General features: G+C 40.4%; 2 protein-coding genes across 2 annotated transcripts; both read left to right on the forward strand.

Annotated features, from left to right (window-relative positions):
- The first annotated feature begins 1,270 nt into the window (after positions 1-1,270).
- On the forward strand, positions 1,271-14,639 carry LOC115689447 (uncharacterized). The gene is made up of 25 exons (XM_056318805.1): positions 1,271-1,550; positions 1,778-1,904; positions 2,026-2,082; positions 2,725-2,826; positions 2,921-3,089; positions 3,239-3,337; positions 3,756-3,905; positions 4,755-4,794; positions 5,002-5,059; positions 5,168-5,250; positions 6,177-6,275; positions 6,395-6,504; positions 6,583-6,701; positions 7,237-7,307; positions 8,820-8,925; positions 9,331-9,470; positions 9,628-9,786; positions 9,876-9,979; positions 10,142-10,317; positions 10,784-10,973; positions 11,409-11,508; positions 12,142-12,310; positions 12,685-12,767; positions 12,887-12,963; positions 14,094-14,639. The coding sequence occupies exons 1-25, from the start codon at positions 1,479-1,481 to the stop codon at positions 14,263-14,265; spliced, it is 2,832 nt and encodes a 943-aa protein (XP_056174780.1). The 5' UTR covers positions 1,271-1,478; the 3' UTR covers positions 14,266-14,639.
- Positions 14,640-15,579: 940 nt separating this feature from the next.
- On the forward strand, positions 15,580-19,630 carry LOC115689448 (uncharacterized). Its single transcript, XM_056318877.1, has 7 exons — positions 15,580-15,771; positions 15,867-16,075; positions 16,225-16,278; positions 16,525-16,605; positions 18,416-18,485; positions 18,645-18,733; positions 19,204-19,630. Exons 2-7 carry the CDS (start codon positions 15,893-15,895, stop codon positions 19,336-19,338), a joined length of 612 nt encoding a protein of 203 aa, XP_056174852.1. The 5' UTR covers positions 15,580-15,771; positions 15,867-15,892; the 3' UTR covers positions 19,339-19,630.
- Positions 19,631-22,076: the final 2,446 nt, after the last annotated feature.

Consider the following 22,076-nt stretch of genomic DNA (forward strand, 5'->3'; position numbering starts at 1 on the left):
TCCCATCTTATCTCAATCCGAATCTGGACAATCAAAATATACTCCAAACAACGTCGCACAAAGAGAACATTCTCAGTGTTGCATAACAATACAATGAAAAGGGATGACTGGTGATTTTCCATGCATGGTACCCATATTAATTATAAAGCTAACTACAAAGGTAGGACACTCCTATTCTCAAGATCCAAACAACACGTCGCCCCAAGCACAGGAGGGCTAGTCAACATGTTGAACACAAAAGGCTGACTTTCCAGATTTTTCGTTCAAATACAGATTTGGGAATCTTTAAAACTCCGCTGAACATAGCCTCAACAAAATTCATATAGTAATACACACATCATACACAGAATGGAAGACCCTAAAACATCCTCGCCCTGTGCTTCACATATTTCCCTCCGACCAGGGCTAGCACCAAGCCCTCATACGGTCTCGACCCAAACCACCGAGCCTTCCTCGCTCATTTAAGCGAAACTAATGTGGTGTAGCCATTGCTATAATTGCCTCATCATCTACCATCAGCTACCACCCCTGAATTCACCTAATTGAAAAGAGAAAACCACTAGAATCTTAAGTCTAACTTATGCGGAACATGAGACATCTCTCTCCATCAATCACAACCAAGGGAAAACTCCATTCCAATAAAGCTAAGCCCGATGTACACAATGCCTCGTAATAGATGAATCGGCCAAAAAAAATAGAGACGAGATAATGAAAAGAATCAAGTACACACCTGTAGCAGGTGAGATACAACCGATTCAATCACTGAAGGCTAAGGCTCGAAAGGGAGAGGAGGAGAATTGTAGATCGAAGAGATGGAAATGGAAGATTCGAGTGATAATCTAAGATTGAGAGGAGGGAGAGCGAGACTCTGATGAAACAGAAAACGGTGAAAAAGAGGAGGGGCACTTATAGTTTTATATCTAGGGTTTGGACAAAAAAAAAAGATATTTACAGGGTTGGGTTCGGGTTGGACCGGCCCTAAAATCCCAAGACACCAATTCGCACAATGTAAGTTCCAACAATCCAAGAACCGGGGATGGGCCCGGTCCCTTGAGAACCGGATCATGACCTCCCTGGTTGGGCCGGTCTAGGGATATGCTCACTTCCTAACAATTACATTATTGTATGCATTGAATTCCTATTTTTTAGACCCCTGCACTACAGGGCGAGTCAACTCGCATTCCTTCATCGTCGTCTTGTTCCCTCCGAGTTTTGACGCGGATCACGTACCGAGCCACGCTGCGCGAACGCAAGGAGAAGAGAAGAGAAGAGAAGAGAAGGTCGCCTTCATCATCGTCTCGTCGGAGAAACCGAAGGGGCGAAGGAGGGAGAGATCTCGCCGTCCCCTCGCTTCAAGCCCTAACCCCGCCGCGTCTCCTCCCCCCCCTCGATCGGCCGCCGAGCTTCGGTCGATTCGGGCGTGCCGCGGGACCGCGAATCTCTCTGTTGCGGAGGATCGCCCCCGGTCGCGGGATCGAATGGCTCGTCCGTCGGCCGGCGGCTCGGGCAATCGCCGGCGGGTGGAGCTGATGATCTCCACTCTCCTGCTGGTAAAAAAAAAAATACTGATTATGCTCGCCTCTTGTGTGATGAAGTAGTAGTTGAGTGTGATGAGTGACGATGATGCGCCGGTCTGTATGGCCGCCCTTCCGGATGTAGTTGATGATTGATGGGTCGCTCTTTGCATTTTTTTGAGCTTTGGGTTTGGAGGATGATTTCGTTGTGGCGTGCAGGGGATCGACTTTGTACTGACGTTGGAATGTTTTTGTGCTATTAGTGCCTTGTGGTCAGGTCGTTTGGATCCCCCGTTGGGAATCGTAAAGGCGGGAGGTCTTCGGTGTTTTCGCTGTTTAACCTCAAGGAGCAAAGTAGGTTCTGGAGTGAATCTGTTATACGCCGCGGTGGTAAGCCTGTCTTGCTTAATCTTACACGCTGAACTTTTTATTGTTTTTCCTCCGAGGTCTTGAATATGAAAATGGGTTGTTAAGTTTGTTCACCTTGGTACCACTTGTTGAAAATTTGCAGATCTTGCGGATTTGACCAGCCCTGGCAAAATGGCTCTTCTCAACTATACCAGGGCAGGTAGCTAGAGTATGGGTTTTGCTCACTTCAATCTTTCGCTTATGTTACTTGTTCCTAGATCGATGTATTCCCCTTTTCATTTCAATGTTTTCGTTGCAACTGTGGCCCTCTTCTACTTTTGTTGGTCGGAAGCAATTCTATGTGGCTGCATATTTAGCGAACAGTGTGAGCTTGAAGCTTTTTACTTGAGTCTGTTTGGGGAGTCCGGTGGTGTCTTTATCCTAGGCCAGGTTCAATTCTCTTAAGAATGGAGCTCGGATGCCATTTTCATGTGCTAGCATGTGTTTCCTTAAATTTTAATTGTAGCAATTGCACTTCTTAAATCGATGTAAAACTTTTGTGGTGAAGCGTGAATCCCTTAGTCCAATCCCATTTTGATGTTGAATAACAGTAGAGCAAGTCTATGCTCATAGGGATTTGGATAATCGAGATGGTGGGTGTTCTCAAATAGGAGTCTTAACAAGTTTGGGAGTCTCCTTTTGCTATTGAAACAAGAACAGATGAGTTCATAAAGTTGCACTAATCAGCCGATCATTTACTCTCTGTGGGTTCCTATTCATTCTCATGGATTCATGTTTATTGTCATTTACTTTTCCTGTTGATGGGTGGTTGATATTTGGGACATGTTTTATTTCTTGTCAGGCAATATTGCGAGCTACCTCAAGCTTCTGGAAGTTGATTCTATTTACCTTCCTGTCCCAGTCAATTTCATATTTATAGGATTTGATGGGAAAGGGAATGAAGGTAATTAATTTTCCCGCCAGCAATCTATATCTCAACTTGTCTGCAGACACTGATTTCTTATTGACTTTTTTGTGGTACTCCCTCTCTCACACAGAATTCAAGCTTCATCCTGAAGAACTCGAGCGCTGGTTCACTAAAATCGATCATATATATGAGCATACACGAGTTCCTCAGCTCGGAGAAGTTCTTGCTCCATTTTACAAGACAACTGTTGATAAAGAGCAACGGCATCACCTTCCTATCATCAGTCATGTAAACTACAAGTAATGGCTTTTGCATTGTGCATCTGCAGTATGCTTTTGAGAATATCACATTTGCTTTCTATAAAATTTTTCAACTTGATCAAATTGATTTCCTAATTTATTATCATGCATTCAAGTTTGAGATGATGATGCTCAATATGCTTGTGCAGTTTTTCAGTTCATGCCATCCAAATGGGTGAGAAGGTATCTTCTGTTTTTGAGCGCGCCATAAACGTGCTAGCGCGCAAGGATGATGTCTCTGAACCCAGGTAATCATGGATCTGTCTTTTTCCTCGGTTTACAAAATTTTGAACGTATGTCTATTAAGTGCCTCTTGGGCCTATTCCAATTTGGTTCAGTACATGACTTAAACTTCTCTGAACTTGCTTAAGAAAAAGAAAAAAGTAGGCTGTTGCATGTCAGCAGTTCTGTTGATGTGGAAGAGTATATCCATGGGTCTTATGCAATTGTCGAGGAGCTATCGATCTTAGTAACTAGGTAGATCTGGGGGATTTTCCTCGTAAATGCATGGTTAGAATTAAAAAAAAGAAAATAAGATCATATCTGCTACTTTTCTTTTCTGTTCAAATTTTTTATGGTCAACCTGGTAGTCAGTACTTATTTCATATTTCGTGTTGCTGCTGGACTGAGCATCTCGCTGTCTGTTCTATTTTTGTCCTTGAACAGGGAAACCGAACATCCTCTTTGGCAAGTAGATGTTGACATGTTTGAGGCTCTTTTCACTAGCCTTGCTAAATATCTTGAACTTGAAAATGCATACAACGTTTTTGTCTTGAATCCCAAACACGACAAGAAAATAGCTAAATATGGCTACAGGTAAATGTCTTGATGTTGACCTTTTTTAAATATTGACTCTTTATTTGTAGCAGTTGCTTTTGGTAGATGTAAGTGTGAACATACATGATTAAATCCTTGCCTGATTTAGACTTTTTCTTGGTAATAGGATCCTTGCCTAGACTAGGTGAGATGACTTATTTAAAGACTTTGTTGATCTAGGGATAAGGCTTAATTTTTCAAATTGAAGGACAGAAACTGGGAACCTGAATCAGGGGCATAGGTCCTTTTTCTTTTTCTCTTCTGCTATACTACTCTTGGTCTAATCAAGAGGTAAGGCAGCACGGTTTGGGTAGGTATCTGGCAATGTCTTCCGATGATCGTTGTTTTACATCCTTGCAGCTTCTACCTTTTCAGTCAACTAATTTCTTTCGGCTGTCAATTTTTTATTGTATAGATAATCCCATTGAAGCACCAAATATTAACTTAACAAATACTGACTAAAAAATTTGGCAAATTGAGACCAAGGATGAGTAGGAAGGCATTATTTGGATGAGGACCTCAGAGATAGATCAATTTCAGCGTTTCTGTTTAAGGGGTTTTGGTCATATATTGGCTTCATGCTTTAACTCACATATGCTCTAACTTTCTTATTTAAGTATTGACTTTTCAGTTTCTTTGTATCCTGTTCTTGTATATTTCCGATGTACTAGAGCAGTAAATTATTTTTTTACTAGTAATAATTATCTTTGCATCAAACAGAATGGCAGTGAATGCTACTCTTGTTTCTCTCGTGCCAGTTACTGTATAAGTGGGATTGTGTAGCCCTTCAATTTCTTTGCTGATTATCCGGCTTTATATTGGCTCATTCTTGGTTTGATCTTTCTCTAGGAGAGGTTTATCCAAGTCAGAAATTGATTTTCTTAAGGAGGTAATAAGATATATGATGGCCTTTTTTTTTTCCAGTTTTCGTCTTTTTCTGTACTCAGCATTTTCTTTGCCTCCTTTTTGGTCCTGATGGCATCATGGTTTGCATGCATTACTAGTTATATCATTTTGCTAGTTTGTGATGTTTTACTGGATATTTAATGCCCAGCCTGGTTGTTTAGATTGTACTTACCATCCCTAAATGTTACAGAACAAGAGCCTACAAGCGAAAGTTCTTCAGACTGGAGGCATTCCTGAAAGCTATCTTGGTAAGAAGTATTCTTTTCTACGCCTTCCAGTACTTTTTCGTTGTAGTAAACTTTTTCTCTGTGATGCTTTAACTCGAAATAATTTACTCAATTTATAATCATCACCAGTTCTTGACAAGATAAAGAGGCCTCTGTATGAAAAGCATCCAATGGCAAAATTTGCTTGGACAGTGACCGAAGACACTGACACGGTTAGTATTTTTGTTATTGCTCAGATTGGTAGAACACTGCAGTTGCTACCTAGAATTGGTACGCAGAAGATGTAGTTTCTCTTTCTGACTTGTAAATTGATGAAGATTTGGTCAACTGGGTAATGGCAGTTTCTTCATGATAGTTTTACAATTTGAATGTATGACCTAATTTGACAAACACCCTGCCTTTAAGAGGAAAAGCAATTTCGAATACTTAATTAGCAATGTCCATCTAATTGGGATGCTAGATATCTATTTATATTCTAAGGGAGAAGTATAGTTTCGGTGTCCACCAAAAATTACCCATAACTCTTCTACCATTCTATGAAATGATTTACCATGTCATTGTTTAAGGGCAAAGAAGCAGATGGATTTTTGTGCAGTTACCAGAATTTAGGAGGCTCTAAAATAACAATAGTGACTGGTCCCACCAAAAAAAAAATTCTAATTCAATAGGAGTGTTCTAACTCAGAGGAAAGAACAGTTCTCTCTCTCTCTCTCCCGTGCGCGTGCGTGCCCGCGCGCTTGTGCCTGTGTAAGCTTTCTGCATTCACTACACTACCCTTGCTCAAATTAGTCCCTCATCTTTTCTCCCTATCACATTTGGTATTGATGGATTATGTTTTCTTATTTTTTGAAAAAAAAACTTATTTAGGTGATATATTTTTCTTATTCTCGCACAGACTTAATAATCATGAAGATTATTTAAGCATGGCTATTAGAAATCTATTTGTATGACTGTGAATATGATATAAATAAAAATTACTATGCATGGACAATTAATTAATAGGAGATAGATCACAATATCATGCAATTAAATAGAAATTTTATTTTACACTAAACCATGAAAAAGCAACTACATCCGTGCTTGAGTACTGGTGCATTTGTTGCAGAAGAAGCCTATTTTCTGATATTTAGTTATGCAGGCTGAATGGTATAACATTTGTCAAGATGCACTCGATAATGTCGAGAAGCGGTATCAAGTGAAGGACATTGCAGACATGATTGAGAGCAAAGTTCTGCAGGTAACCAGTCTGGCTTTTTGTTCATAGTGCATGGATATTTGTTATAGAAACCATCTGAAAGACTTGGCTTTGAAGGTATGCTTCATTGTTAACAACATTCTTCTGTTCTGTGATTTCAGTTATTGAAAGGAAAGAATCAGGAGCTTGTACTTGACAAGGAATTAAAATCTGGAGATCTCAGTGGTCTTCATCCTGAATGTCTTACAGATGCATGGATTGGAAAGGACAGGTTGGAGTCTCTATTCTCTCTTTCTGTGGATTTGAAGGGGGTCATGTTAGCCCTTGATGCTTATAAACTCTTTATCAGGTGGGCATTCATTGATTTAAGTGCAGGCCCTTTCTCATGGGGCCCTGCTGTTGGTGGAGAAGGTGTGCGTACAGAATATACTCTACCAAATGTGACAAGAACAATTGGTGCTGTTGCAGGTAGATAGGGTGATTTTTCGTATCTCGTTTTATCTATCCAAAACAACTCAGATTTCTGTTGGCAATGGTAATATGGTCTAATTATCATGGAGGTACTACTGATATAGCTTTTGGGCATCTACAAATGTTTTTACAGCAATTGGAAGTATTGGACTGGATATTTGCCTTGTATATACATTTCATGGCAATATATTTGGGGAAGTGGCATGGTGAAAGCTTTTGTTTTCTGTTTTTTTTTTTTATGTTGTTGTATAATTGTAATTCTTTATAAAAATGGAACTGCTCCAGTATAACAAAATGTACAAGAACGAGGGATATCTTGGATTTCTGAATATAGAAGAACCAGGGATTTCTTGGATTTGTGTTATTATTGGTTCACAAAGTAGATTAATGAGAACTGTCATGCTGGCTCTTTATAGTAGCATCATATTGTTGTTATATTCTGATAAAGTTAGTCCTATTAAATCTGGTACTTGTAAACTGAATAAACAAAAAAAAAAAGTAACTTTATTCATGGTTTTCTTTTGGGAACCAGAAATCTCAGAAGAAGAAGCTGAAGATCGTTTGCAAGATGCAATTCAGGAAAAGTTTGCCGTCTTTGGGGATGTAAGCTTATCCAAAACTGATTAATCTATTGTCTATCTGCCCTTTACATATAATTGGAACTTGAAATTAGTTGAGTGAAATCAGCAAAATCTTGTAGACTGCCTTCCTTCCGTATAAAGATTTGGATTAGTCATTTAATTTGGAGTGTAATGTTTTGTCATTTCTGTGATATTCTGTTTGAAAGAAGTTGATCTTTGTAGGTGGACTTAGGAAAGAGTTAGATAATTCCTGTGCAGGCAACTAGATTTCATAATCTGGTGGGAAATTTGGTTGTGATATGGTTTAATCTTCCTTTGGTGTCCTGTTAGAATTTCAAGGACTACAATTGTTTTTTTTTTTTTTGCTTATAATTGAAGAGATATTCACTTTGGGGCATTCATGTAATGTGACCTATTTATAGAAAGAGCTCAGCAAAAAAAAAAAAAAAAAGGCAGCTCGATTACAAGAAAAATAATGCAATAGCATTTACCTCCTAGAGTGAATCCCCACTTTATCAAAGCTGTAAAACGATGAGTGCTTGGATAGAATATTCTCCCTTCAAAAGCTCTCATTTTGTTCTGTCCAAGAGCTGGCAACTTTTGACACGAACTGTCTACATGAGATGCGTGAATAACTTTTTTCTCTACTCTCCATCCCATAATAAACAAAAATGGAAGGGAAGAGGGAGAAAGCGCTTTAACCATGAAGGGAAAAGGGGAGTCTTAGGAGAATTGGGGAGGAGAATTCTCACTTCTCTCCAAAATACAAATGTTAACAAATCTGCTGTTAGAGAATTGAGGAGTTAGTGACAAGGTTCTCCCTAAAGACAAATGTTAATAGATCTACTGTTAGAGAATAGAGGAGAGTGAAAATTAGACGATGGAGAAGGATTTTGACTTCTCATAGTTCTGCTTGCTGAACTCTTGGGATAAGTATGAGAGAGTCTGCATCTCAACTTTGCGCTGCACTGTTGCAGTACAAGTCTTTGGCGTGCGAATTACATATCCATCCCATGTCAGTAGTTGTAATTCCTTTAGGATTATTCCATATGGTGAATTCTAACTTAACCTGCTATTATTTGTCAACTGGATGTCTGCTTAGCAAAAATGTTTGATTTACTGTAGATCTTTTTATTTATTAAAGGAGTCTTTCAAGAGTGTTTGAAAGACATACTAAAGCTAGTAACTACTCTTCTCCACCAACAGCCTAACTTCACTGATCCTTTCTCTTAAGCAGTTTGTATCACCAATTATAATCGATCAATTACATGTTTTATATCAGCAGTTTGGGGCAATTTCACTTTTAGTGTAATGGATCTACTTTATTTTGGCACGATGGCAGTTTTGGTGAGCATAGGAGGCCACCACTGGAAGTATGACTTCCATGTTTTGATGGTATTTGATGTTAGATTCTCATACCAGGTGGAAAAAATATGTAATTTCTAAGTAGTTGGTGAAGCATGTCCATGGATTCCTTGATTATATTTTTCATGATCTCATTTCTAATACTTACATAGCTTGGTTTCAATGGCAGAAGGACCATCAGGCCATTGATATTCTTCTAGCAGAGATCGACATATATGAGCTTTTTGCATTCAAACATTGTCAGGGAAGAAAAGTTAAGCTTGCCCTTTGTGAAGGTATAGCCTCGTTTCTAGGCTTCTTCTGTAATGTTCTCTATTTGTTGCAATGGAATGGTAGTGATTGTGAAGATGACTAAGTTTTTGGGTTTTCGAACATCTGTCAAATTTATAGTAATAGTTTTGCTTCTGTCTATCCAGTGGCTAAGTTTTTTCAGATGCCGATGTTTTTTCAGTAAAGTGAATGTGTGATGCCACGCAGATATTATAAGAAAAAATCATTTTCTTCCAAATTTTCTTCCAACTTTTTTCTGGGAGACTGCTAAAGATAGTCAGATGACTTGATATCCCTCTTATTAAAAACATATTCAGCTGTCCGAAGTGATATGAAATAGTTCCAATTTGCACGGGCGTTAATGTACCATAAGGTAGTGAATTTGTGTGGTGCTCATGTTGTCATGTCAGAACTTGACCAGAGAATGGAGGATTTAAAAAGTGAACTCCAAGAATTTGAAGGGGAAGACAAAGATGAAAGTCATCGGAGAAAGGCCATTGAAGCGTTGAAACGAATGGAAAGCTGGAATTTGTTCAGTGATACTCATGAGGTATACATTTTGCTTCTTTTCTTAGAAATAGTATTCTTTTCTCAGTCAACATACACGCCATCTTCTTATTTACAGAACTTTCTAAGCAATGTTTGTGCTTTTGGATAGATGAGTTTGAATCATAATGGCCTCTCAAAATTTATTCTTCTCGGTTTAGGACTTTCAAAACTACACAGTTGCTCGCGATACTTTTCTGGCTCATTTAGGGGCGACCTTGTGGGGATCGATGAGACACATCATATCACCTTCCATGGCTGATGGAGCATTCCATTACTATGAAAAGATATCCTTTCAGCTTTTCTTCATAACCCAGGAGGTATTGCTATATATTTCACCTTTGGATATATTAGGTGAAGTTCATCACAGATAGCAACTCACATGCTCTGTAACTCTCTTTGGATGCAGAAGGTTAGACACGTTAAGAAGTTACCGGTTGATCTGACAGCTCTCATGGACGGACTGTCCTCTTTACTTTTACCCTCTCAGAAACCTATGTTCAGTCAGCACATGTATGCTTGGGGTTATTCTGTAATTTCCAGTTTCTTTCTTAATAAACATGGTTTTGTTTCTTCTTTGGTATACCTAAGAAGCATTAAGTTGGTGGATCTATTAGGATAGCTGCTTAACCTTTCAAATACATGTAGTTACTTGGTTTGTTTTAATGTATGTAGGTTACCACTTTCTGAGGATCCTGCTTTAGCAATGGCTTTTTCCGTGGCTCGCAGAGCAGCAGCGGTCCCATATTTACTCGTTAATGGGACATACAGGAAATCTGTTCGGTCCTATCTTGATTCCTCAATTTTGCAGTATCAGTTACAGAGGCTACATGATCAAGGTTCCCTTAAAGGTCTTTTGTTTCCTTCTCTCTCTCTCTCTCTCTCTCTATATATATATATATATATATCTCATGGACATGCGCTCTTGTACAATATTAGGTTAAAATATTTGTATACTTCTTGATTGTCCCCGTGGAATAGTATTTCTGACTTCTCATGCTGCAAGTGTTATCAGTAGTGTAGTATGGATGTTGTTGTCTTGTCTTTCTTTGCTTAGGTGGTCTATCTTGGTACTTCTATATCCTTTGCTGGATAGGATTTACGTGAGTTCATGAATTAATATGGATTCGGAAGGTTTAGTGTTGGAGAATTCTCTATGTGCATGTATTCAACAAGAATTAAGAAGTCTCAAGTTTTGCTTTGAGAATTACACAAAGCTAGATTAGAACCATGTCTGTTGAGGTCCATCTTCAAGGAAAGATACTTTACTGCTCATATCTTATCCTGGTAATGATGCCAGTTCCTGCTTTTATGCAGGGATGCACGCCCACAGCAGGTCAACCCTGGAAGTTCCAATATTTTGGTTTATTCATAGCGATCCTTTGTTGGTTGACAAGCATTATCAGGCAAAAGCTCTTTCTGATATGATTATAGTAGTACAATCAGACTCACCATCGTGGGAGAGCAATCTGCAATGCAATGGGGAGTCGTTGTTGTGGGATTTGAGGTATGATGTTTTGCCTTTGGCCTTTTCATTAAGTTATATCTGATGGTTGACATCTAGGCTTCCCACATGGGCATTTTTTTGCAGCCGAGTTATCTCTACTTCTGCACTCAATCATTTGACATTTTCATGGTAGTGGGACTTATTTGGATTTTCTAGTGTTTGATGTTAAGCTTCTTAGTCACCCATCCTTCCAAAAACTTTATGTTTAGGTTGAGTCAATTCTGTCAAATTGGTAAAACTCGGTAATACGTGATAAGAAAATTAGGTTTGTACAGATTACCCTTGCATACTGAATGGTGTTTTATGGTAAGAAATTTTAAGGTGTTTGCTGTTCCGGATTTTCTCGTATGATTAAATCTTTATAGGATTTACTATATAACCAAGGATGGGGCTGGTTTTAATGCTTTATATATTTCTATGTTTGATTCCGTTCAGGAGGCCAGTGAAAGCTGCCTTATCAGCTGCTGCAGAACATCTTGCTGGTTTGCTTCCTCTTCATTTGGTTTACAGTCAGGTCCATGAAACTGCAGTTGAGGTATGCCTCAAGTCTGATGTGTAATGATGTGCAACTGTCTGTTTTCCTACATTGTCACCATTCTGTATGACGCTTTCATTTCTGGAGCTTCTTATCTGAGAAATGGACATTTATTTGTGCAATCGGGCATCACTTTGCTTCATGAGATTAACTGTTGATGTTAACTTATTTTTACAGTTCTTGAGTTTGCTAATGTTATTCTACTATATCATTTGTGGAATCTGCGCTATTGCTTGCTTGTGCAACAAACATGCTTGATATGGGCATGCATTCATTGATTTTTTTGGGGGGCCAAATGTGCTTGAGATTACGTGCATACTCATGAAAACATGGGATGAGTCCTTCCCATGCATAGATGATGGGGTCTAGTTGTGCATGCTCATCATTTTTTTATTTAACATGGCAATGTCTGTTGAGATGTTGATTATCGTATTATGAACAGCGAAATTTGAAATGGTATAATTCTTGAAGAAACTTGATATTGCAGCAGGCAGCTTTATGTTTTTATAATCCGTGATATGTTATAATCTGGCATGTTGTTACTGTACTTTTTGTATTTAGATTATCCCAGCAGGACACTTGCGGTTTGGCATGTTAAGGTTGTTTGTTTATGTGATGTATCCGCTTTGACAGGATTGGGTTTGGTCGGTGGGATGTAATCCCTTTTCTGTGACTTCTCAAGGTTGGCACATTTCAAGGTTTCATTCTGATAGCTTTGCTCGGAGCTATATCATTACAGCACTCGAGGAATCAATACAGCTCGTCAACTCAGCCATCCACCTTTTAGTTGTTGAGCGGACCAGTATCCTTGCCATTAGATGTTTACATCTGAATATTGCTAAAATTTAATATAGCCCCTTCTAATGTGCTTTTATGCTAGAAATTCTTTTAGTGGCTTTCGAATTATTTCCTCTAATTTTTATTTTCTTGGGACTTGCACTTGAACGAATCTTCAAATACATGGACCATATAGCTCATTTGGGTTGGATATGTTCTGAGAAGACTATTATCTTCTTAACCAATTTTCTTGAATAAAGATAGCTGATATCAGATGGGAGTTACAGCTGTTCATCACAAACTTTATGATTGCTTTTATTTCAGTTGGAACCTCGTCTTTGGTTATTTTTAGTAATGTTGATCCGAAATTACTATTAAGAGAGACTTAACGAAATATAGCTGAAAAGACGTATAAAATATTTCAGTCACAGGAGCGCGAGCTAGTGAATAAATACAATACCCTGGTTGGGCTTTGGAAAAGGGTCAGTATGTCTTTCTCTCCTCTTGCTAATCAATTCCCATTTGAAGTCTGTCCCCGTCGAAGTGTATTTGATGAAATTCCTACTTTACATTGACGTGGACAAATTATCTTCTTTCTCAGATCTCAACAAGTATTGGAGAATTGCGCTATACAGATGCTTTGAGATTTCTGAATACGCTGGAGGATGCATCTAAAGGGTGAGGCGACTAACAACTGGTTATTTCCACTGGGCTATTTGTAGGGTAACTAGTAATATGGGTGCATAATTAGATAGCAAATGGGTATAATAGGACAAGCCTGTGGAGATAAGTAGAGACGTGAGGCACTGTTGCTGTTTGCGGGATGTGAAAGGGATTCTTTAATGCAATTATTTTCAAAATTGTGTGGAGATCTTTTAGTGGAAGCATTTGATGGGATTTTCTGGCTGGCAAAACGAAATATGCTCTAGTATAATTGCAGAAGTTTAGTTGGTATCGGACCTGGAGTCTACAGAAATGCCCTAGACTGGGAATTGAACACTGTCCAATTGTATCTCATGCTTTAGGCTCCACAGGGATTAATTGAAGGATAGGATAAAGTGTTGTATGGTTACAAAGTAGAGGTGGGAGCTTTGTTTTATCAGTTTATAGATTTGCTGGAAAACTATCAGCTGGGGTAGCTCTTTGATCTGGGAGAGTGCTTCGGAGACCGTTGGATGTTCTTCATCTGTTATTCCTGATTATGAGTTTTCATGATTTGCTGGAAAACTCATTAGCTTTAGGATATGCAACTCTAGTCTGCTATCATGATGATGATGAGCACCTTATTGCCCTTGTAGATTTGAGTGCAAAAGAAGCAGAAACTAGTTCAGCGGCATGTTTATTAGCTGCTGTTATGAGGGGCTCATATGAGCCATTGCTATAGTAATTTAAGTCTCGAGTCTGAAGCTCGCGCAGTCAGTATAGAGGTAATTCTGTGCCAGCTCAGACTGCTAATTGATTGGACTACATGTATCCCAAGATGCAAATGCAACATTTGCACTTTGCAGGATGGTATTGGGGAAAGAATGTACCTTTGGGAAATATTAATAGCCGGATTCACTGAAAGCAGATTATGACGAGTGGCTTTTGCTGCACCACAATTTTTTTTTTTTTTGCTTTTTCCATCTCTAACTGTCGTTGCCTCAGTGCTCTTTTTTGCCTTGTCACATATTAGGAAGGGAAAAGCATCACGATCCTCAACTTAAATATAGGAATTGTAATTTTACTATGGCTGTATCGGAATTTACTGTATTTATTTTATGGTGTTTATGATCAGTTTCCTAACTAGCTGTTTATTTGCTCTCTAGGTTTGCTCATCAAGTGAATTCAACCATTGCGCTGCTTCATCCCGTCCAGTGCATGCGAGAAAGGAAATTGCATGTCATCTTCGATATGAGTACGGTCCCAGCTTTTCTCGTTGTCGCAGGAGTTCTCCTCATTTTGTTAAAGCCAAAAAGACCAAAGCCGAAAATCAATTGAGGGCGCCACCGAACGGACTCTCTGGACGGTCCTAGGTGGTGCATACTCTCTGGCAACTGCTAACTGCAAAATTCGAATTGCTAAGTCAAGAGGGAAGTTACGTCTGCAAGTCGAGGCCAGTTTTTCCGTGGCAAGTACAGCCTTTGCGTGCGCCAGCCGTCTGGTCGAGTTTTTGTGAACCGCCATTCATCATAAAGTTGAAAATCGATTGTGAGCATAGAGTTGTCAACAGGAAAACCGACTGATTTAGCACTTAAATTGTAGGGTTAAGAGAGGAGGACACCATCTGCATTTTTTTAGAATTTTAAGTTTTGACTGTAATTTGTATGACAATTTTGTTATTGCAAGGGTAAACTCTGATGTTGGTCCTCTAATTTGTACTGCTCTTTTCTTTTTTGTAATGATTGAATCTGCTAATTCGCTCTGTTCATGCAATTTGATTGTTTGATCCCCGCTAGGTAATTGGCTCCGATATAATATGCAAGCTACAACTTGGAATCATTGAATGATATTGCGGAATCTCTTTTAGAAACACGGGGATAGGTAATGCCTAATACCTAGCGTGATTAGCGCGGCCAATAAATATTTAATCGAGTGCTCAAAAAGTCTTGAATACTTCGTCTTAAGCTGGCGATGTGCATCTTTGTGTCGTGGATTGAGTCATTTCAAAGTCATGTTGTGTCGAATTTGGGTCCAAACCTGAAAATGATGCATTTATCAGACGTGCCATCGTGATACGTTTAACTGAGCAAGTTATACGACCTGGCATTATTAGACGCGGATAAGCATGTTTAAATTGGAAATTCTTTTGCATATGGGGGTGTCTAGAAGCATGCCTAAAACAAAGTCTAAACGTGTCCAAATTTATCTAAATACATTCATAATTGACACGATGATATGTTAGTATGCGCAATCTCATTTATCTACGTGTCACAGAACGAGTTAAAAGTGTCATCTCGTACGCGACATGTTCATTTCCGTGCATAAACAAGTTGACCCATTCACGACACCAAAACCCGTTTAACCTTGATACAATAAGTGCACTTTGACTATGCATCGGGTTACATGCCGTGCAAACGGATCGCGCCGAAAATTGTCAGCTTGATCATGTAAAACAAGGTCAAAGCAAAGAATAAAGAGCAAGCAAAAGAAAAGTTTGGGAACCATCACAGTCTCTCTCACTTGATGTAGATGAATCTAGAAACAAGTATTTTTTCAAAAAGAAATATTTCAAAATCTACCCCGCAAATTTGGAGATCTCTCTTTTTTGACCCCTTTCTCGTTATTTATAATAATGACGCTCCCCGCATAAGGGGAACGAAGCTCCAGTTGACGAAGACCGCCCCGATCAGAGCCAGAAGCTTCCGGAGACCCTAGACACCGCGTCGAACCGACCGTCTCCGCCGCCGCCGTCGTCGCCTTCCGGGGTGGTTGGCGGGCGCGTTCTGGTCGCCGGCGAGAGCTTGCTCGGGTTGATCCCGCCCCGCATTCGCAGTGCAGCAGGAGGTACGTGCTTTGTTCCGTTCCTTCGAGATCTGGTTTCGGTTTCGGTTTCGGTTTCGGCCGGTGCGCGCGGTGGGTGAAACGGTTCCGGTGGACAGGGCGGAGGCAGGTGGGGGGGTCCGAGATGGAGGGAGCGTCGGTGGAGGAGGAGAGGAAGAAGTCGGAGTCGGAGTCGGTGTCGTACAGGTATTGGGTGAGGGAGGCCTCAGGGGATGCCGCGCCCGCCCCGGTCCCTCGGAAGCTCTCCCCCCAGGACGTGGTGCCTGATTCCCAGTCGCCGGCGACTCTCGGTTCCGTGTGGAATAAGGTGGTGGTTGGATCCGTCTTCGTTTCTGTCTCCGATTGGCTGTTGCTGTTGAGATATGGAATTGTGACGCTTAGGATGATGGGTAGTGTGGGTGGTTCTTCGTTTCTCTTTTGGCTGAAAAAGTTTTGTGGCTTCTGTTTTTGGGTCAGGCTGGGACTTGGGAGGAGAAAAACCTCAACAAATGGGCTTCAAATAGGATTCAGGTCAGTTTGCTGCTTGCAGTTTTTATTATCCCACTCTTCAGATAAGATGTTGCATATTTTCTTGGAATGAGCTTCTGGGGAATTTTTGAATTCTGGTGGGTCAGTACTTATTTCTAAGCATTATAAAAGGTCTGAAAAGTTCAAGATGGAGTGTGTCCAAAGAGCGATGACCCACTGTGATGCCCATTATCTTTCTATGGAAATTCCATGTATTGGTAATGACGTTTATTTGCGGTTCCGTTGCAGGAGTTGCTCACATCGATCGGCTCGCTGGAGTTCAGTGGTGGCTGTGCAGAAATATCAGAAGTGTCGAACTGCAGTGGTGATGTGAGTTCTCACGACTTCGCGCCTGATCAAATATAGGGAAAATGAGGTGTAAAAAATATGTGGAAGCTTAGCTGACACATTATAATCTCTCATGTCGTTATCATAGTTAAAAAATATGTGGAAGCTTCTTGCCAATATGTCAAGATTCTTCCAAGAAAAAAGATGTATGGTGTGGTTCTTGAGGATTGAACTGGGTAAACAGGCTAGTTAGTCATCAGGGGTAAAGCCAAGCCAATAGAAATGCGTTCTTTCCCTGGCTCAATATTGTACCTGCTAATATACTGATCAAATATGGGGAAAATGAGGAGTTAAGAAGAACGCCGGTCCATTCCCAATAGGGCCTTTTGTTGTCACCTTATAGCTGGTGCTCTTATTTTGTTCTCAAGTAGGATTTCTGGAAATGTTGAAACAACTATTGAAATGATTTTCCATAGTGGCTGATGTACTCATGATAGAATAATGCTAGAGATCTAGACTTTATACAATATATAATGATGATGGCTTCTCTTGAAGTTGGCCGTATTAAGTTAGTCTATGTCAGTATGTGTATTGGGGGAAACATCAACATCTACTACTCTCTAGCAATGAGATTATCCGTATTTTAGACTCTTAAATTTTGTTTAAGTCTGTCTCACTCGTATGAATCTGGTGTTACTTGTAAAAGCTTTTAGGGAGGTTTAAAAGGAGATCAGAGCTCATTGAGTCAACCTTCAGATTGATAAAAATTGGCTGACAAGCGTGCTAAAAGAAACAGGAAGTTTATGTGACCAATCTTCTTCATTTTGGACTAGCAGAAGAGGCTAGTGGCATACCTGTTCCTCATCATCAGTTTCGTTCTTAATCCAGCTTTCTACTTGTTTAACATCCTTATACGGTTGCATGGGATCATTGCGCTTGAAGTTGGGATAACTTTTACAAACTGGAATTGGGAGGCCCTACTTTACTGTGGTACAAAACATAAATAAGATGAAAGAAAAATATTAGAACTCATCTGTCATGTGGATTGAGATGTAGCCTGAGAATAACTTTCTTATTTTAAATCCATTTGCATAATTGTCTCTAACTAGGATTTTGCTCTAATTTGCCACCATATCATGCCAATACCTTTTCACGGTGGACTCTGTATGGTGTATGTATTTTCTTGGCATAAGAGGACCTTGGCAATTGCTTGTTCATATTGATGGGGTTCTTCTTTTTCATACAAATTACTAAGGCAGGACTGCTGCTTATCTTTATTTTGATTGTGGTTTCGTTTAGTTAATACTTCACCTCTAGTAGTTAATATAGAGGACGAAAATAAATGGTACCAGATATTGATGGTATATATTGTCTTGCCTCAAAGAGAACTGGTAAAATATTGGTGTAATGTAAAAGGATCTACAAATAATGTTTTATGGGTTTGCCTCGACTATGTTACAGTTGAGAAAAACTCGCATGTTAAATTAGTATCATGTAAAAATAAAGTGTAATACTTGGATGTTGTTACTGTTTCCTACCATCTAATGAGAAAATAGAAAGGATGTAATATATTTTTATATAGGAAAATGTATGTTACCACCAAATTTTTTGGTGAACTAGTGGCAAACAACATGTTAAAGAACCTTTACTAGACTACGGACAGCTCATGTTTTGTAATTGTATGAATGGTCTTACTACAAGAAAACTAGTACTTTTTGCAAAGATAAGAAAGTGTGCGAGTTGTAGAAGCTTTGTTGGAAAGGATAATAACGTGTATTTTATATAAAAGTGTGGGAATTTTAGTAACAATGTACTTAACCATTGCTACTATTGTTTTTGTCTAACTGATCAGGCATTTCTGGTGACTGTGCGGAACAAGAAAAGGGTTGGTTACACTTACGAGCTGAATTTAAAAATCAAGGGTTTGGCTCCTGCATCTCTCTCTTTTACATTCACATTCACATGCACCGCCACCCCACACACCCACTCACACCTGCACATGCATGCATGTATTCATGCACATTTTGTGTGCAGAAAGACAAATTTTAATGAGATTGACTGGCCGCTTCCATGTATTTTAGGAGAATGGACTATTAGGGAGGAGAAAAAGAAAGTTAAAGGTCATTTGGAGATCCCTGAGTTTTCATTTGGTGAACTAGATGACCTGCAGGTACATTCTTCGATCATATTGGGATCTTTTAGTTGTATGGGTTAATAGTTATGCTTGTATGAATAGACATCTGTGGATGGCCAAAACTATAGAAATGCACATTTCTTGCAGAGAATAAAATGATGATGCGTTTATATCGGAAAAATGTATTGATAACGGCTCTAAGGATGAGTTGAGCATGAGGGATGTGTTTAACATTAAGAGTTTGCAACACCTAGCTGGGTTGTGGTGCTTATATGTCAGTAGCCATATTATGGTCTTTATCGATAACCCAGCATGCTCTGGTAGAACAAAATCTTTGATTTTACTCATCTCTTAGGCAATCATGTCCACTTTTGGTTTATAGGTATGTCTGTCTTCAAGTCCAAGTGTTTGGGTAATTTGACTTGTTGATTTCTTCTTTGTTTCAACAATTTGGTCATTTGCGGGTGGACAGATCTTTAACTATTTATTGTCCTTCAATACTGTAGATAAATGTCAGACTAAGTGAAGAAAAGGATTTTCTGCAACAAGATAAGCAGCAGATCTGTAAGGACTTGAAACAATTTTTGCATCCAGTCCGGGAGAAACTGCATCAATTCGAGGAGGAATTGAAAGATAGTTAGTGTTATGCTACTCACGGAAAAATAGTTAGTGCTACGGTGATTCGACATTTTCTGGAAGCCGATAATTTGGCTTACAGTAAAGTGCACACCTGTGTCTCATTATTTATGATAATTTCGGATCCATTGTCTCCGACTCATAATGGTTTCGGACGCATCCAGCGCGCGGAAGACTCTTGTAATGCTTACATGTACTATAATTTTTCGACAATTGTGGCTCAGATAACTTAAATGTTTTAAGCTGTTGTATCCCCTTTATCAATTTAACCTGCAGTACCTTCCATGGTTGGTGAAATCAAGTGCTCAAGTTCACAGCTTTTGACCGAGGGGCTGTATCACCTTGTGCATTTTACTCTGTTGTGAACTTGAATTATTCTCACCAAGAGTAGTCTACTCAGAATGCGGAGCGAGCCGGAGGGCTCTCTGACATCGTTCTTGTTCAACAAGAACGGTGAAGTGATCCCTTGAGCAGATATCAGATGTCGGGTTTGTTTGAATTGGCCCTTTCGCGAGAGCAATCACAGTCCTCATCCATGGCTCTTGCCGACCGCAAACCTGAAAACACTTGGTGGGGAGAGGATCTTCAGAATCTCGGATGACGAGGCTCATTTTGATGTCATAACATTTCAATTGATGAGTTAAGTGTCAGTCTACGCCCATCTATTCTGTAAGCGGATTATCTTTCGCTTTCTGTATCCCTTCAAATAGAAAAAAATGGCGTTCTTGCTTTCCTTGAGCCAGCATCATTAGGAACCTCTCTTAGAGGCTGACGAGTTGAAGCCGAAGGTGAACCGCTCGCCAGCAGAAGAGAGAAACCAGCGCCAGCAGAAGAGAGAAACCAGCGGTGATCATCTCAACGGCCACGGGACGAGCCGGCTCTACTGGAGCAAAGCTCCGTCAGATGTGACCTCGTTTTTGGAGAGGAAGTTATTGACAAATGTTCGACATATAATGGGAATTGGTTTGATTCTCCCTCTGTTCGCAAAATTTCCCAAAAGCTTAAGGTCTCTTCTTGCTCGTAATCGCCATCTGCAATCCTGGAAACTCCCGAGGACGAAGTGATGAACTTGATTTCGAGTTGCAGATCCAATCCTCACTCTTTATTTTTACTATGACTTTAGCCCAGAAGCAACTACATAACTCAGAACCAATTAACCTGCAATTTTTCATTTGAAGATGAACTGGGATTGGCGTTTGAATTAGCCCAATTTAGTCCAATTCGTTAATTTGGGGCAACGAAAAGGCTAAACGACACCGTTTCCGCATTTTTTGATGACATTATCTTCTAGGCAATACACGTCGAATGATTTTAGGGAAAATTTCAAATAATGACTCGAAGTAGGATGATATTCTTAAAAAGAGGGGCTTAAAGTGGAATCGTTTTCGATCGGCCAAATTCAAATTGTCCTTAATCAAACGACCCAAAGACAAGTAAGAAGAATCAATGCTATCCTACTCTTCTCACCAGCCTCCTTCACCTTCTTCCGCCTCTAGCTGCCGACGTCCTCCATTTAACTTCTATATTCCACCTATTTCGTCCGTAGTTGCGACGGCGTTGCATTGCACTATTGCTTGATGTATAAGGGCCACCTTGATTTCCGCGGTACGGTCCACCTTGATTTCCGCGGCGAGACCTAGCTCCACCACCAGCTAGCATGCATTGCACTATTGCTTGATGTATAAGGGCCACATGGCCACTGCCACGCTAAACAATATGCTCTCCAAGGTGGAGTTCCATACGCAGTGCTACGGGAACCGCCCAATTGCAAGGTGGGCTAGGACCGTAGTCCATGGAGCCTGCCCGTCTGGTCTAGGGAAGCCCTCGAGCAAGACCTCTGCAGGGTCCGTGTAGTCACGTAGGAACTCAACCTAGCCCTTCGGTGGTGGTTGTCGTGGGGAGCACAGAAAGCGCTGCTCGCTCAGTCTAGCGCATTGGCCATCTCCTTCACCTGGTCCTCAACGAAGCTCCCCATGCTCCCGAAGCATAGGAAAACCACCGATAAAGCGGTTGGTCGTTGAGCCACTCCATGAAGTCATCGCCTCGGCGGCCACCATTAGCCTTCTTTTTAGTCTCGCCCTTCATATTCAATATGGGCCCCCAAAGGGTACACCGCGGGCGCCCTGCGGCCAACCAGGGACCTCACTGCATGCTGTTCGAGCTCGTTGAAGTGCCCTCGGTAGCTCTCACCCTCCCGGCGTGCTCCAAGAATGGTCGGACCGCCTCCTTCATCCAAACCATGGAGAGTAGGACCTTGGCTGGCAACCGGTTTGCGAAACTTGGGATGTCCAGCTCGCCAGTAAGTCCTTGAATTCGGTTATGTCATGTGGTGCTCATCTTGGAGTGATCGGAGGTGTAGCATCACGCCAAGGAACGCGGTGCTCGACGTGAAGAAGGCGTAGGACGGGACTCCAAACACATTTGCCAGGTCGATCATGGATTTCAAATAAAGACCTAAAATGGTCATGTCAATCTTAAAAGAAGGGCTTGACTTCACAATGGTATTTTCATCCTTTATTTTTTCGATTTTTTTTTCCTTTTTCTTCCTTTTTTTCATTTTCGCCAATGGCCAATCTTAGGCAATGGCCGGGCCATTGACGATACTCGGAGAGGGCCGGGCGAGGCCGCCCACAAAAGCTACAGGCGAAGGTTGGCCTCGCCTAGGCGACCCTTGCTAGCTATAGGCAAAGCCAGCCCTCAAGTCCTCTCGTTAATTTTGTCTAATTCGACTAACAGAAAATGC

This window comes from Syzygium oleosum, unplaced genomic scaffold, assembly GCF_021117445.2.
Source record: "Syzygium oleosum isolate NSW1041296 unplaced genomic scaffold, Sole_v2.1 Sole_v2.16, whole genome shotgun sequence".
NCBI classification, from domain to species: Eukaryota; Viridiplantae; Streptophyta; class Magnoliopsida; order Myrtales; family Myrtaceae; genus Syzygium; species Syzygium oleosum.